This window comes from Dryas octopetala, chromosome 5 (genome assembly GCF_963921425.1).
Source record: "Dryas octopetala chromosome 5, drDryOcto1.1, whole genome shotgun sequence".
NCBI lineage: Eukaryota > Viridiplantae > Streptophyta > Magnoliopsida > Rosales > Rosaceae > Dryas > Dryas octopetala.
Genome location: NC_141370.1, coordinates 17292506 through 17310152, shown reverse-complemented (window position 1 = coordinate 17310152; position 17647 = coordinate 17292506). Strand labels below are relative to the sequence as shown.

The window sequence follows — 17647 nt, the reverse complement described above, 5'->3', positions numbered from 1 at the left end:
TTTTTGTTTTCAGTAATATGTAGCTCGTGTGAATCCAAAGTGATCCTAGCTTGATATTATTATTACGTATAGTGACAACAACATCATAAGCTTGCTTAATTAAGCTTCCTCTGGGGTTACTAAGAAAATTTTGAGGAAGAACATGTTTAATACCAAGTGGTACGTGTACTTCATACCAAAAATATAAACACCAAAATTGTTACATATCAAGACTATTTTCAATTTTCAATTTCCTTATAGTTAATAGCTTTTCAACGGCATTTTAAATTCATTTAAACATAACAAATTATGTTGAGCACAACAGAGAATTGATGTAATACGACACAACATTAATTATACACGACGACGTAGAACTTGTCCACCATCACCCCCAATAAACCTTCGCTTCAAATACAACAATTTGATTGAGCCCAACCCAACCTGCATGTTGATTATTTGCTAGCTTGGAGGAGTTTGAGGAAGAAGATCGACAATGTACGATACATATTTAGATCACCATATATGCCTTGATAAGTGTCTAGTTAAGTTCACTCATTATCTATTATGTCATTAAAGATGTACACCGGCCATATAACATATGTGATTGTATATTTTGATATATATTTCAATTAATGTATCATTTATGCTCGATCTTGTGCGTCTTTTTAATTAAATTAACATAAGAGCGTCATATTGTAAGCACTAACGTCATCATTAAAGAATGACCTTATTTCAATACTTTTTTTAAGAAAGATTTTATTTCAATACCTTAAGCAAATATTATAATATTGTGGAAGCTATAAACTCATTAATTGTGATATTGCCTGAAGAAGTAATTTACTATTTCCATCCTCAATCACAAACCATAATTGCTAATTAATATAGTATATACTTTTGCTAATTGCTAAACTGAGTTACTTACTATATATATGTATGTGTAACTGTGTATTAATTGTTCCTCAGGGAAGGACAAAGAAGAAGCAATGACTGAATACATTGCAAAAGTGAAGCAATTGCAAGAAGTAGCTACCACTTAGATTATTATACATGTGTAAACAAATTTCCCCAAGTGTTTCAAATTCATCCGTCTTTCTTCTAATTAATGTTCATGTAGAAAAAGCTCAAACAATGTAATAAAACATTGAAATTTCCAGCGTTTTGGTTAAGTAGTGATGATTAATGAATATCAGACTTTCCTAAGTCCACATTGTATATATGGGTGAATTGGTGAACTCATTTGGAGATCTGGTTTTCGTTGATTAATTGTTATATAAATATCTAGTAGAAATTGTGTTTTACCAATATATGGATCCATCAATTCACTCCTGATCAGAATAGGAGAGAAGCCCTGTCCGATTAAGTTCTCAGTAATTTCTTCGATCTTCTTCACAACCGCGTTGCTTGCTGCTCAAGACTTGCCAATTCTGATACATGTTAATTTGTTTGTTTATTTTTTACTTGGGTCTCAATTAATGTACATAATCAATCTGCTATATATATATATATATGAGTCCTGATGATCGATTCCATTAACTGTTGTTGAAGATATATATATGGAAGCTAGATAAGATGACGGGCATGAGCGATCTTCCACATGAATTATTAGGGAACATAGGGAAGTGCCTCAACACTAAAATCGATGTTTCCCGATTCCGTGCAGTCTGTCGCTCATGGCGCTCATCTATTCCGCCCTTTGAGAAACAAAAACTTGACCCTATGAGAATTCACATCGACCCACCTTATGACTGCTTCAGTGACGATGATATCACCCTCTCCGAAATCGTAGTTTATCATGTGGAACCTCCACCTCCTCCTGCCATTGCTAATGTCAGTTGGGGGGGTTGGGTGGTTAGAGTCAAAGAATCCGGAGAATTGTGTAAAGTTAAAACTCCGTTGCTACATCCTCTCTCCCCCTCACACCCCTTAAAGAGGCTACCACCCATGCCACGCCCAATGTTTTTAAACTTATTGAATTTTCGCGTCTTTGAATTGGCAAAATTTTTACGTCTCATCTCCCTAAAAAATAAAGGCCATGTTTCTAGTTATAGAGTGGCCATGTCCTCGAATTCCGATTGCCCTGCTCTCATGTTTGTTGCTTATGATGGAGCATTATACCACAAGAAATTAGGTGTTGACGATGAAAAATGCAGCCTGGTATATGATACAATCTCTTATTGCAGTTATAGAGATGTTAAATTTTACCAAGGAAAGTTCGTTGCTGTTGCAAAGGATGGGAGGGCTGTGGTGGTTGATTCTTCCTTAAAGCTGACAACAATTGCGTCTCCAGTAGATGATGGCTATGGTCACCACAAGGCATTGATAGAATCACCCGGAGAGCTGCTTTTAGTAGATAGATATATAGCTCCTTATGAAGTCGACAAAGATGACACTACTACGCGTCAATTCAGGGTTTATAAATTGAATGCAGTAGAGAAGCAATGGGTTGAGGTGGAGTCTCTCGGTGATCGAATATTGTTTGTAGGTGCAGATTGCAACTTCTCTGCTTCTGCTCAAGATTTACCTGGATTCCAGGGGAATTGCCTGCTTATAGATACTTCGTTAATACAGAGTGTCCTCTCCAAGAGGCATCGTGGTCCATTGGAGAAACTCCTTGATGCAAAAAACCAACTGTGCTCCAAATTCAAACGCCGTAATCGGATCAACAAATGCCCAATAATCCAATCCAAGATGCCTGTAATGAGACCCCACTCATTCATAAGTTTAAGTTACCCTTCTCAACTTTACACTTCACAATTACAGAAGATAAAACTTGACTATGTCCTATGATTTTATATACATTATGCTTCTTTATTTTAATTTCATTGTTATGTACGTTTTCTTTCACATCAAAAGCTAGTGTGTATTCTAGTGCTTGGCTTCTATTATCATGGAGTAATGTTACAAAGTTATTACTATATATGTATATGTTGATGATCGACCTATTTGTCCATGTTAGAATTAGAACAACCCATTTCAGCCCCCATGAGCTTTTTTTTTTGTTTTTGGTAAAATGGTAGGGCTAGGGCGTAAACAACAAAACAAAACGAACACGTCAAAAAACACTAGAAGTGCCCAACTTAAGGCATCAACTAAAACATGAACAACAAAATAGTGAATTATAGTATTGAAAATAGAAACTATCATCTAGTACGCATTTTGAGACTCCAAAGATTTCACTTTGGTCTCTCCAGCTGCTTCCAAGCTTGAATACAACATGCTTGCCTCTATTCTTTTGATAATTTGATATATATTGCGTCTTGTTTATGTTGTTCTCATCCTTCTATAGTTTAAGACTTTAAGTTCCCTATACATCTAACAACTTTTTTGCACCATCAATTTAGAAACATCTATCTTTTTTTCCTTGTATATGCGGAATGTTGTGTATTTGTACTTGTGTTTTGAGGACTTACAAAAATAAAAAAGAGACTTGTGTTACTCATACGGACAGATTGCATTTCTTGGTAACAATGATTGGCTCCTTCCTTTGAAGTAGCACCTCCTCCAATCTCATCTCACAAACACATGTCCTTTATGGTCTTTTCGTTCTAAATAAATGAAAAATTAATTCATACATGAAGAGGTGAGATGGGGTTGGAGGAGGTGCTCCTTCAAAGGAAGAGCCAAGTATTGTTCTTTCTTACCTGCATTCCCACAATCAAGAGCAGCAATAACATATCTTGATCGAGTACTTTTTTCAGATTATATACCCTTGCTTCTTCCAAGTTCCAAGTCTTTTTTCGACCAAAAAAAGTTTTCAAGTCTTTTGATCTGTGTAAGTTCATCCTTTTGCCTATCTTTGAATGGATTGAATGAATTGCGTGAGATTGTGTCCCCAATGTGGCTTGGCTTCCTTTACTTTCTCATTGACCTTACTGTTCATATATATGAGACAATACCATTTTATAAATTGAAGTTGCACATCAAACTATCTTTGATCAATTAATTGTGTGTCATGGTTTCGTGGGCTCCTCAGCCTCTGCTTGCTGCAGTATTACCATTGCCATCACTCTCACCATCCATAGCAACACATGCTAATCATGATATGCTGCTGGCTCAATCATTAATCTTTCTTATACCCATCATACCCACCATACCCCTCATTGCAATAGTAGTGGCCATCGTATCAATTCGTTGTTATCCCAAGATAGGTTCAGGGAGGATATGTAAGATAGTAAAGGCCATCGTCCTATTATGTCACTCAGTAAGTTTAGTGGTCATCGGTGCGGCCATTGTCATCCCACTCAAAATCGGAGTTTTTTTACTAAGAATTGTGAAAGAATTCTTGACCAATTAAGGTACGTATATTGTGATCCCATTCCCAGGGATAGGATGACAGATCCCCAAACCCATGATATCGAATCCGGTAGGCCGCCACGTCAACCAGCTGGGAACATTGTCATTATGGCTACTGCACAACACCACCAACGCTGCTATCAAACTTTCAGTTATAGAAAGGATGAGAAAATTGGATATTGCACTGATCAAACTTTGGGAATTCCAACTATTTGTTTAATTGATACAAATTGTGATTTTTTTTTTAATTGGATTAATAACTGTTGTCAAGAACTAGGTGCCATTCACTAGATCAATGTTGTGACCATTTTTTTATACTGGATTTATAACTGTTATCAAGAATTAGGTGTCATTCACTAGATCAATCGATCATTGACACCAATTTATTGATACGCTGAAACCAACAAATGGTCAAATCCTATAGCTTTATTTTTATTTATTGATCTTCAATTTGTAATATTTATTGTCCGAGGAATTAATTCACTAATTAGAACTTATTCACCTTTAATGTAGTAGTACTACTACGTACTCATAGTTAGTACGCAGGTTATTGAGAATGAAATTGTAAAAGATCAAACCTATGAGTGTTGAAATGGTTTCATCGATTTTGTTTTCTTACTCGACCTTCTTAATTGCAACCACTGGGAATATTGTTACTTGCTTCTGAGGATTGGTTTTCATGCGCGTCTATTACTTCCAGAGACATAATCTTCATATGATACTTTTAGTATGGGTATATATGGTACTAACAATATATCTTGAGCATTGTATTGGTACAGAGAGATATGTTAGCTAAATAGCTAACAGTCATATATATATGCCCTATATATGCATTCATTAATTTTTTATTCGGGATTGAGAGATTTAAATTTAAAATTTAGGATCTCTCTAATTTTGTGAAGAGAATACTACTAGATTAATAGCTAGTTATTGATTTATTGTCATGTGTACAGTGTATTCATTAAATTATTAAATCTCTTAGAACAAAAAAAGTCTTCTAGTATCATGACATTACGTAGAATATTACATAATCATAAAAGTCTTCTAGAAAGATTTTATTGTTCATGGAGCTAGTTGAAATACCCCAATAGTTGGTGGCTAATTTAATACTTGAGCCATTAATAAATTTGAACAGTATTAGAAGATAAAATAAAGGTTAAAACTAAAGAAGCTAACTGGAAAGACTACTACTGGAATTTAAAGAGCAAGGGAAAGATCCATTAACCACTCCAAGCTAGGCTACGGGATGCACCAATAAATACCTCCAAATATATTGTGGAAAATATTGCATACATATCAAATCAAATCTGGGCATATATCATTCATAAGTTTAAGCTACCCTTCTCAACTTTACAGTTCATAGGGACTCATTTTTGGCTTCTGCTGCTTGTTATAAGTTCATCAATTTGTCCATCTTTGAGATTCATCATTTTTGCTGTCTAACATTGAAACTAATTAGGATGGCTATCAATTGAAGACTCACTGCTTTAATTTGATTAGTCACAAGCCTCCAAACCCAATGCTCGATTTTAATTTTGTTTTTTCATGCTTAATCAAAGCTAAACATTGCCAATATTACTAGTTGAGTTTATATTTTCTCTTCACCTTCTAAGACAGATCGAAGACATTGTATGAGGGCATGGGCATTCAATCTTCTAAATCAAGCTCTCAGCAGTCCAACTAGTCATGCAAAATAAATTTCAGTAGCATACATAGTTGAATTAGTACCTTGTATGTGGGTTTCTAGACCTCATTTAAATTATGACAAAAGACAGAGAGATAACACCAAATTTCTCTCACACTGACACAATACCTCTCCTTCCATATTCTATCATGTTCAACCAACCCAATCTTTTGTACCCTAACACACCTCTTTAAATGACTTATTTTGCGCTTAATCAAGCTCTAAAAATGTGAACATCCATAACATTGTCATTTCTCTAGATCAGCTCAAATATGCAAACATCTCCTGCTCTTAAACAATTGTCCTTTGCAAAAGCCTGCCAACCACCAGAAAGTTTAGCCGGTGATTGGATACCATAACCAATCAAAGTCACATGCCACGATCTATCTCCGACCAAAGGTGTGACCATTTGTTTCTTCTGTTTAATGATACTCTTGGAAAAACTTGCTGGTATATGCTGCATAAGGTAGATATACAAGTAATTTGGTTGAATGTGGTATTTATGCTTGAAGCAAAGTTGTATAAATATATATGTTATTAATGACCCTACCAACAGTTTAGAGAATGACCACAGAGAGACTCTGAAAAATGGATTCTTTGAGACAAAATTGTTGGCAGCTTCAAGAACCCTTGGAACCCCCAAAGATGAAGGCCTTTGGCTCTGAGTAGCCTGCCCACCAATCCTTGAAATTTTGTATTTGCCTACAGTGAGGTCAATATAAAATAAAATCAGATTTCCTTAGCCTTAATTTTGTACTTTCTCATTCTCTTGGACTTACCAATTTCAAGAGAGCTAGACAAGCCAATTTCAGAGTTCATGAATTAGTACCTTTATTTATGGGGCTTCTCTTTTTCTTGACTTGATCAATTGCTACTCTGCCATGGCCTGCATTACCCCCAAAATAAAAAAATAAAATCCAAAATATTGTAAGTTATAATGCAGACCTAATGAAGCACAAATTCACAGATACACAGATTTACTGGAAACAAGGGGGGATTTGCAGGTTCTGTGGTACTTTTCATTTCTGATTCAAGATATGGAACCCCATTTGGTAAGTTGATGTTGCTCTCAGTATTCCTACTTGAACTAGTTCTCCTTTTCTTTTGAGGCAAAGGACATGGCAATGTAGATTTCTCCCTTCATTTTGGCAATGCTGAGGTTTCAACAGAAGCATCATCTAATAGAGATTTCTCTCTTGCTTTTTGGGATGTTGTAAAGTCCTCTGAGGTTTCAACAGAAGCATAATCTAATTTCTTATTGGGTTCCTCAGGATAATCTATCTCCAAATGTTTTGGTCCATTCAAGAAACATGATATCACTCTAGCTCTCTTTTTGGTCATGTCTTCATCCTTAAACTCGTTGTCTATCATCTAGCCTTCCAATACATGCTCCATGAAATACATTACCCCCCCACCACATTAATCCACCCTATTAATGAACTCATACTCATAAGCAATGATGATCAATATTACACCATCTAAAACTGACAAACCATACACAAAATTTCAGAGAAAAAAACAAACTTATGATGTTTCATGTTGTTGTGGACAAACTAGACTTGGTACCAGTGGGAACTCAAAGTTTGCATTCTTTAAAAATTGGAAAGCTTCTTCCTCACCAGCTCTAAGTGGTACACTCTCACTGCACGGCTTGCCATCCATCAGATACTCTCTTCTCACCATTCCAGTTGACAATACTTGATCTGCAATTGCTTTATTGCATTAATATTCATGAAACCTGACACTTCCTTATGCTGATTCATGTGTGCCACAATTCAATATTTTTGTATGACAAAAATTCATGTAGACAAATAGATTGAGTACTATCCTTACCAGCTTTTTTGCCTCCACAAAACATGGATCCCGTTTAGCACCTCCTCTTGGTAACAATGGATTGTAATGATACCAGGTTCCTTCCGCCATCTTAAGTATCAGTAGTGTGAAGTGAAATTGACGCTCGGTAACACTGTTGTGCAACAACCAAGATCAGGGCATGTAAATGCAATCAAGTGTAAACTTAGCTAAACAACATTTATCTAAAGAAAAAAGAAAAAACAAGCCTCAAACTTTCACCAAAAAGAAAAAACAAGGCTTGAATGCTGATCATAATACAGCTAATTAAAAGCGAGTAAATGCAAGAAATCAACACCACACCACCCTCACCACTTGGATACCATTTCCAAAACCAAACCCACAAACTGATCACTAAAACTATTAAAGCAGGAATTTTTCACAATGCTATTATGATTAGAGAGATCATCCATCACCAAAATATGTCACAAACTGATTTTTATGTTTATGACCTGGGATTTTCAGTCCAACATAGAGAGCCAAAAAAGTTTGACATAACAAGAAAACATAACGAGAAAGAGCATTCTTCGGATAATTCAACAAAAAAGTTTTACATAACTACAAGCTCATTCTTGCCCCATGCCAGCTAAGTTCATCTTCTTCGGATGGTTTGCCAAAGAGCTATAACAGAACGAGAAAAGAAGCCCATTGTTCTTTGTCCAGGCCCGCTAAGTTCATACTTGGATGCAAGTTCACCAAAAGTATCATAGAACCATTTGTAGGCGCTAATTTCAATACTCTGGAAACCAGAGGAACTTTGAAAAAGCCAGTAATGACATGTGGCAACGAAGAAAGTGCCGGTGAGCAGAAGAACCGGCATGGCAAATCTTGAAGAACCGCCACCTAATACCACAAATGTGCTGCAAATGAAAGAAGCCACCATGAAAAACAAGGAAATCATGGTCATTGCTACGAGCTTCTCAAGCGTTTTGTACATCTCTTCCCTCTTGGGAGTTCATAATATACAGGTGCATAAAGACAAAGCAAGACAATATAATAAAGGCCAAAGTGTCAAATACAACAAATCCTCTGAAAAATAGATCATCAACTAGAACTGCAAAACCATTTTCATAACCACCAGGTATGGCGATTCCTGCTGCAAAGGTTACCGTTGCTATAAGTGCAGCAACTACCAAATGAGCCTCTCAGACTTCCTTTTTTACTTCAGATCCTTGGACTCTTTTGTTTACCTCAAAGCTTCTATGATAATCTTCATGGACTTCTTCCTCAATAGTCTGAGATATGGAAATCCATGACAGCTTGGAGTGGCACCCTTGGCCGCGACTGTAGAAGATGAATACGGATGCACTCCGCTTCACATGGCTACATTTTGGGTCATTCTTCAATTGTGCAACTGCTACTAAACTACAATGAAGAGGTTGGTTTAAGGCATGAAGATATACATGGAATGACACCTCTTCATCTAGCAGCCTCCAAAGGCCATATAAAAGCAGTTAATAAACTTCTTTCCCACAGCCCTAACTGTTGCGAATTGGTTGATCACAAACAACGAAACTTTCTGCACTATGCCATTGAGAATTACCAATATCGTATACAAGATTTGGTTTTACAAGATCCTTGGCAGGGATGTTGAAGGAAACACACTCCTACGTATGATTGATAGTGATATGTCTTGACAACTGCATTCACCATACTGCATTCACCACCCCTGCATTCCATCACAGTCAGATCTCCATAGTGATGACTGAATGAATATCCTTGGCTTCCATTTAGAGATTTGGCAATCATATGTAGGGGTGTGTTTCATTTAACATATCTGACATCTAAGAGACACTATTAAGGATCTTGTAAAATCAAATCTTGTATACGATATTGATAATTGACATGGTACATAAAGTTTCGTTGTTTGTGATCAACCAACAGTTAGGGCTTAACTGCTTTTATGGCCTTGGAGGCTGCTAGATGAAGAGGTGTCATTCCATGTATATCTTCATGCCTCAAAGCAACCTCTTCAACCTCTTGTGATTTCTGCGGCAGAAAAAATGCAAATGCTTCATATATAATAGAGGGAGAGAGGGATTGAGGGATTTTGGGCCCGAGTTGGGGAGGCGGAGACCATAGGGAGAGAGGGGTGATCGGGGAGGGAGGAGAGAGAAGAGAGAGAAGAGATCTGGGCGGCAGATCGAAGAGAGGTGGTGGTTTCGCCGCCTAGCTCTCCGGCGCCACGCCGGACTGAGGAGAGAGTTGGTCGCGGGAGGGAGGAGAAAGAACTGAGAAGACTTCATCTTGATGATGGTGATATTATCTCAAATTGATATTATCCAAAGTTGAAAACTACTTCTGGTTTTTGGGTCTTCTGTTGGTATCAGATAGATATGTGAAAGCGAGAGTAGAAATCTAGAGAGAGAGAGGGGATAGGCAAGTCAGAAATGGGTGGGGGTTAATTTGTGTGGTACACCTTACAGTACACTACATAAGGGCACAAGAGAAAGAGTAGTACTGTGTTTGGACTGTTTGTGATTAATTAACGAAGCAAAAGATAGGTGAAGGGCCGCTTTTGGTATCAAACCCTCACAGAGAAGCAAGCAGCATAAAGTCATAAACCATCTGGGTCTTCCTTTCTATCTATCAACAACAAAATCAACACATGAATACAAATATTATATTATATTATATTAATAATATTAAAAAGTGTATAAAATAATATAAAAATGTGTATAAATATATTTTATTTTAATTGATCGGTCCGGTTTGGTTAAATTATTTTTTATGCCACGTGGCATAGCATGAGGTGACATATTGTCAAATCACGTGGCATCCAATCAACATCAGTAAAATGGTAGGACTAGAGCGTAAATAACAAAACAAAACGAACAGGGCACAACTAAAACATGAACTACAGAATCAGAATGCGCCCAAATCTACCACCAGGATCCATCACAATGTGGCAGCCGTGTGCTTTTAAGGTCATAAGAAGCAGGGGTGGTGAACTAAGAAATAAAACAGAGCAAATCCGATCACATGGATCTTGGATTGTCAGTTGGGCTTCAGTTAGACCAAAGTCCAATTCTACTCGGCCCAAATACCTCAAAACCGTAGCTTTATTTTTATGCACTCTTTTTTTTGTTTTTCCTCGTTTCCTTGGCTGTTGAGGATTAACGAGGCTTCTTGATAATCAAGAGTATTCCAATCCCTAGCTTATATATATAAGACAATACCATTTTATAAATTGAAGTTGCACATCAAACTATCTTTTTTTTTTGGCCAAGGCACATCAAACTATCTTTGATCAATTAATTGTGTGTCATGGTTTCGTGGGCTCCTCAGCCTCTGCTTGCTCCAGTATTACCATTGCCATCACTCTCACCATCCATAGCAACACATGCTAATCATGATTTGCTGCTAGCTCAATCATTAATCTTTCTTATACCCATCATACCCCTCATTGCAATAGTAATGGCCATCGTACCCATTAAATTATTAAAGAGAAATACTACTAGATTAATAGCTATTTGATGCCATATGTATCCATTAAATTATTAAATTTCTTAGAACAAGAAAACTCTTCTAGTATCTGTCACATTCTTTAGAATATATTTTTTTTTTGTAGAACATTTTTAGAATATTACATAATCATAAAATTGGATATATCATATATATATAAATAAGATGATCCTTGCGAACGGTTCGGATGGACAAAAAACGACTCGTGTGGGCCCTAACAGGGTATACCTCAATATAAATAAGTTGAAGTATATCTCAATAAAAGGAGCATATATGTATATATATATAAGCATTAATTAAAATGTTGATTCCATAGCAACAAAATTGAGGGCATGCGTAAATGTTGTTTCCATAAACAAATACATATTTTAAAGATTACAAGAAAGATTGGAAGCAACAAATTAATACTTTTGCTAGCTTTATTGTGCTTCATTCATCTTTAATTTGTAATTTTACATGAGGAGTTAATTTACTAATTCTTCAACTGCAAAACCATAATTGCTAATGTAGTACTATCGCATGCATGAACCAATTTTGTTTATCAGCTTTTTGATGTATTCGTTTGTTTGGATAATTGGATCGAGAAATTCATTACTTAATGAACCATAAAAAAGTACACCTTCATCAATAATGGGAGACAACCAACCTGATATCTCATCCATCCATCCAAACAAGCAACTCCGAACTATGAAAAAAAATTTAAGGGCCTTTTGAATTTTAATATCTAAACTTTGGCATTTATTTTATTAGGTATATAACGTGACTTCCATGAAATAGTACTAACAAAAAATCTAATTAATTTGAACAGTAAAAGATACAATGTACTGTAGGTCAAAAAGTTCAATTAACCATACAAGGATATTTTTCTTTGCTGCACATCAATTACTTATTACACAGTAAACAACTCATTGACGAACAAGATAACTTAAACAAAAGAATGCATTTGCTACAAAAATACCACGGGGAAGGAATTGGTGCCAATTCAAATTAATTAATTAATAGCTTTTGTTGAACCGACCGAAGAATAATAGCTTTTATTGGGCCCAAACAATTTGATATAAAAAAACAAAGTTGAATAGCTAATTAATTACGATTTTTTTTGGGTACCTAATTAAGAAATTTTGGATTAAGATAATAACACCCAAAACTTCGAAAAGATGGGGAAGAATGATGCGTATATTTTAGTCATGTGAGGAAGTGGGCAGACTGTTAGGAAGTGTATCCCGCCAATTTCACACAAACCTTATATACGTACATAAAAATTCCTAATTACATTATTAACCAGAAGAAAGAAAAAATTAGTTATTTTAATTAGTAACTTTCCTTTTCTATTTTCCTTCAGTTTTGAGGAATATTGATGCTTCCTTGGCTCTCCAGGAATACTTGCTGCTATATAATAGCTTAAGTAGTCCCTACAAAATCAAATCACAAAATCAACATAGTAAAAGGTTCTCGTTTTCTTTGGTGCGCTAGCTTCGATTTTAATTCTTCATGAAAACTCAAAATTGTTGCTTCTTCATCAAGTAATCTAATCCGTAGCTTGTGTTATATAAACGAGAATACATTGTCTAAGTCTAGATCTCTCTATCAAACTCTCAGTCAATTGTCATGGTTTCTGTGGCTTCTCAGCCTATAATTCCTCCAATATCACCAATATCATCATCATCCTCATCATATGTTCATGACGATCCTCTGATAGTATCAATACAAATCTGTCTGATTTTTATAGTCGACATAGTCATCATGATGATGATCATCTTCATCATCTTTTTCTGTTGTTTGAAGAGGACTCAACAAACGGGTCAAACCCATGATATGGAATCCGCCGGCGGCCGAGTATTACCACAGCAGCAACAACAGAGACAAGGATATGTAACTTTCAGTTATCAAAAGGATAAGAAAATTGGATTTTGCAAAGGTGAGTGTGTTATTTGCTGTGAGGAGTTTGAGGAAGAAGACAAGTGCGCGATGCTTGCGAACTGTAGACACACATATCACCAAGTATGCATTGATAAGTGGCTTATCATGACCAATTCTTGTCCACTTTGTCGTCACGTTTAGACACCAAGAATCGAATTTAGTCATACTTTGGAAGCAACAATATTGATTTATTGTGAATTCATATTCATCTTTCATTTGTAATTTTGTCTGAGGAATTCATTAACTAGTTCTTCAACTACAATCCGTATTTGCTTATGTAGTATCAGATAATGCAATGTTGCTTCGACGGCTCCTGATGATCAGCCTCTTAATCTTCCTCCATCATCACCATACTATTCTATGATTTTATTACCCATTTTAGTACTACTTGTCACCACTCTAATAGTGATCGCCACCCTAAAATATTATTGTTGTAATTTTGTCTGAAGAATTACTCATAAAGTCTTCACCTACATGCACCATTAATTTTGTTTATCAGCATTTCGATTCTCAAACCTAATGGCGTCCACATCAACTTTTCTATATTAACTGATTTGACACTGTTTAAAAATAAATGGGATTTTATTTAGAAAATAAGTGGAACTAAAATGTTAAGAAATACTTTAGCACGTTAGTTGGTGGGTTTTTTTTTTTTTTTTTTTTTTCTGGCCAAAAGCTCGTTAGTTGAATAGTTGGTGGTTAAAAATTGATTAACGGACTGATATCAAATGGGCCCAGCTAGAGCAAACCTGATGATCATTAGGATTTTGGATTGTCAATTGGGCTTGAAGTAGCCCAAAGTCCATTTTCACTCGGCCCAATTGTTTTCAACAGCATCCCACCAAGGCACCAATACCATCACTATCAGAGAACAGCAGTCAACAACTCCAAACCTATTCGATTCTTTTTGAGGATATGACACTGTGTCTGATGAGAGCACGCACACTTTCTCACTTGTCCCCTCCATTTTCTCGAACTTTCTCATCTCCCAAACAGCCCCTTCTCCGCTTCTCCTCACCCTGCTCACGCTTCACCACCACCATCAAGATGTCCTCCTCGTCCACCCAAACCATCATCGAGCACGTGGTCCTCTTCAAGGTCAAAGACAACACGGACCCCACCAAGGTCAATGCCATGGTCAACGGCCTCAACGGCCTCACCTCTCTGGACCTGACACTCCACCTGAGCGCCGGTCCACTCCTCCGCACCCGATCCTCGCCCTTCCCCTTCACCCACATCCTCCACAGCCGCTACAACTCCAAGGACAAGCTCGCCGCCTATTCTGGACACCCCAACCACCTGAGCGTCGTCAAGGAGTCCGTCCTCCCCATCTGCGAAGACGTCATGGCCGTCGATTGGGTCGCCGAGGGCCTCCAAGGCCCACTCGGCCCAAAACCCGGGTCCGCAATCCGCGTGACGTTCTTGAAATTGAAGGAGGGTCTGGGGGAAGAAGCGAAATCTGAGATTTTGGGGGTGATTAAAGGGATTAAGGGCAGCGAAATCGGAGGAGGGATCGATCAGATTAGCTGCGGAGAGAACTTCTCGCCGGCGAGAGCCAAAGGGTATTCGATCGCGTCGGTTGGGGTTTTTCCGGGAGTGAAGGAATTGGAGGCGGTGGACTCCAAGGAGGAGCTGGTGAATTTGCAGAAGGACAAGGTTCGGGATTACTTGGAGAGCGTGATTGTTGTCGATTACGTGGTGCCATCGCCGCAATCTGCGAGTCTCTGAAGATTTGGAGTAATTTGATTATGAATCTCCCAATAAGCCAATGTAGGATTTTAAATTTGGCTGAGTTAAGGTGTTATTGGATATTCAGCTTCAAATATGAAATGCAAGTTTGATCTTTGTTTACTCTTTTAATCTTTTTGTCAGTACTCTCAACTTTGAGTTTTGCTTTGCTGCAATTTGGTTTTTGGGTGTTGGGCATGGTTGTACTCTTTCTTTGGCTAGAATTGTTTCAAATATTATTTTCATGGTGGTTGGGCTGTTAAAATGACAAGGGATAACAACAGAGTTTAGGTAATTCCATCCGTATTTCCAGTATGTTTTTTGAACTGTGGGATCCGTCCTTGTATGGAAGCAAGTCTCCAACTTTCATTTCTGAAATCGGAGAAATAGTCTTTGACCTCTTGGTTTGTTTGGATGTATAATCGGAGAAATAGTCTTTTCCAACTTTCACTTCTGAAATCTTTGAGAATATTTATCGATAGGGTATAGAGGCATTAACGTCATTTAAAAATGTACTATCTATCTTTATTTTTATATTTTTCTAAAAAACTGAAAGAGTGTTCAAGACCATTACAGGGATAATAGGACACAAGTTTTTTTTGCCAACTAGTGTATAGGATGTTGACGATGCATAGCTTGGGTTGGTAAAATCCCATGGTGATGGTGTGAGCTCAAACCCAAACCCAAACCCAAATTGGTTGGAGAAGAGTTGTTCACTTTGGAAGCTCAAGACTATTTTGGGCCTAGTGCTAATTGTTAAGGGGGCCCATATCAGTTAAAAGCCCTTTTTTGGTTCGGGGCTTTGCACTTGTCAATTGTCATGCCTTGCTGTTGCAACTACTATGTATGGCTAAGTTCCTTTGATTTGAGCTCAAATATAAGTTTTTATTTTTTAAAGGGTGGCTCTATGGACACCCTAAAATTTATTCCACACCCTTGATGTTTTTATATTTTTTATTTCTTCTCCGTCAAAAGGCATTCGCCAAATATAATTCAGAAGAAGCATGAAATAATTAATGTACTGAAAGTTTTCTCAATAAGGTATTTAATTATGTGTAATGTGTCTGCCCTATAGCCTGTGCATGTAAGCATCATCTTGCTGAAAATAGCCTTGAATTGAGAGAGGGTGGGCTACGTAACGTTTTAGCCTTTAAGCTGGTAAATTACTTGTAGTTGCTGTATATATTGCATGCAACAAGCAACTAATAAAGATATTGAAATTCATCTCTTTTAATTCTGGCACGTACACAAGCTCAGTACTATTCTGCAGTGGAATATGTGGATGTCCAACCTGCAGACTCTTACCAGAAAAATTTAGATGGTCACCCACTCATTAACATAGCATATATATGTATATATCTTAACGTTGATCAGTTGATGTCCCATGGATCATACCTAGCTAGTAGTAACGGTGCCTTAATTCCTAGGGAGCTATATATTGTCACAGTTCCAGCTCATTAGGGAAACTTAATTTTATTGTGTGCATGGCCCATATTAAAGCAGAAGGTGGAGGTGATTTGAACAAAAGCAGTCAAGTCACAAAGCTGGTCGTCATGAATATGATCCCACCACCGCAGCTTGATATGGTCTATTAATGGATGAAGATGTAGACCACTAGACGTCAATGCACTTTCAGCTTTTCTGAATTCACAAGATCGATGACGATCACTGGATCAGTGGATCATTAATTAGTCACTCATCATCGACCCCATCTCTATAAATAGAGGTGACATCTCTTTATGCGTGTGTATCAGGTTGTGGTACTAATTAGCATTGTGGACGAAATTTTAGTTAACTCTTCAGTTAATAACTTGGAGGCATATTATTAATGTATGTTTTTGTGTGAGATCTAGATCCTCTACTTGTTATTTTTCTATTTGTTTTTACTTGATTTTTAATCTTACGTTGTAAATTATAAATCAAATTGTGTGAAAGCAAGAAATAAAAATGGATTCATAAGGCACACTTGCTTGGTGTATGTCAGGTTATGATCATCAATTACTAACTTTTAAATGAATAATACATGACCAAGATTAAAATAATTTTGAAGACAAAGAATTGTCCAGTTTGGACTTTGGAGGCTGAAGACTACAATTTTGGGCCTAGCCATGGGCTACCCTATTGCTACTATGTTTTGAGCCCAAGGCTGAGATCATTTTTTTATTTTTGAAAAGAAAGTCTGTGTTGTGGAAAGTGGAAACAAACCAACTTACCCTTTTTGAATTATAAAATAAAATCTCAATTCTCAAAGAATGATAGGAAATTCACCTCTTGTATTTGTACTAATAAATCTTCGGGTACACGCCCAATGATGACATGCTGATATTGATTTACCTTTTATATTCCAAATTGTTCTTTTCTGCACAATATATATATATATATATACAAAGCAATAGAATTAATTGATTAATTAATTTATCAGTTTTCTGTACGGATACGTAGGTAGATGGTCAACTCTGACTTTTTTCTCACCAAAAAAAGTAGATGGTCAATGAAAATTGGTTAGCTAGAATTCAAACGCTGAGGTTTACCAATCATGAAAATTAATGTCTTCACCTATTTCCAGTAGCACTACTGCACTAGGTGCCTTTTTGGTGAAAATCAAACTCACTGTTGCAGCTCAACTGAGTACGAATTTTGAGGGCTATTATTGTCAATGCATCCATGCCATCCATGCATTATGGTGTACAAAACTTGAGGTGTATGTTGCAGGGCGGGGGGACAGTA

The 17647-nt window shown here is 36.8% G+C and overlaps 3 protein-coding genes across 3 annotated transcripts; 2 read left to right on the top strand and 1 right to left on the bottom strand.

Moving 5' to 3' along the window:
• The first annotated feature begins 1548 nt into the window (after nucleotides 1-1548).
• Nucleotides 1549-2766, top strand: LOC147285096 (F-box protein SKIP23-like). Its single transcript, XM_086245768.1, has one exon. It carries the CDS (start codon nucleotides 1549-1551, stop codon nucleotides 2764-2766), a length of 1218 nt encoding a protein of 405 aa, XP_086101894.1.
• Nucleotides 2767-5989: 3223 nt separating this feature from the next.
• On the bottom strand, nucleotides 5990-9383 carry LOC147285095 (B3 domain-containing protein REM19-like). Its single transcript, XM_086245006.1, has 5 exons — nucleotides 7790-9383; nucleotides 7485-7659; nucleotides 6786-6842; nucleotides 6507-6658; nucleotides 5990-6413 (listed from the first exon to the last, which is right to left on the bottom strand). Exons 2-5 carry the CDS (start codon nucleotides 7492-7494, stop codon nucleotides 6213-6215), a joined length of 420 nt encoding a protein of 139 aa, XP_086101132.1. The 5' UTR covers nucleotides 7495-7659; nucleotides 7790-9383; the 3' UTR covers nucleotides 5990-6212.
• A 4687-nt stretch (nucleotides 9384-14070) lies between these two features.
• On the top strand, nucleotides 14071-15052 carry LOC147285094 (Stress responsive alpha-beta barrel domain protein). Its single transcript, XM_086242999.1, has one exon. It carries the CDS (start codon nucleotides 14108-14110, stop codon nucleotides 14918-14920), a length of 813 nt encoding a protein of 270 aa, XP_086099125.1. The 5' UTR covers nucleotides 14071-14107; the 3' UTR covers nucleotides 14921-15052.
• The last annotated feature ends 2595 nt before the right edge of the window (nucleotides 15053-17647 follow it).

Excerpts from the sequence above, each read along its gene's own strand:
- LOC147285096 (XM_086245768.1), top strand. The coding sequence starts at position 1,549 with ATGACGGGCATGAGCGATCTTCCACATGAATTATTAGGGAACATAGGG.
- LOC147285095 (XM_086245006.1), bottom strand. Across the intron at positions 6,659-6,785 it reads GAGAAGCCCCATAAATAAAG|GCAAATACAAAATTTCAAGG; the intron begins GTACTAATTCAT and ends ACCTCACTGTAG. Across the intron at positions 6,414-6,506 it reads GGTCATTCTCTAAACTGTTG|CATATACCAGCAAGTTTTTC; the intron begins GTAGGGTCATTA and ends TACCTTATGCAG.
- LOC147285094 (XM_086242999.1), top strand. The coding sequence starts at position 14,108 with ATGACACTGTGTCTGATGAGAGCACGCACACTTTCTCACTTGTCCCCT.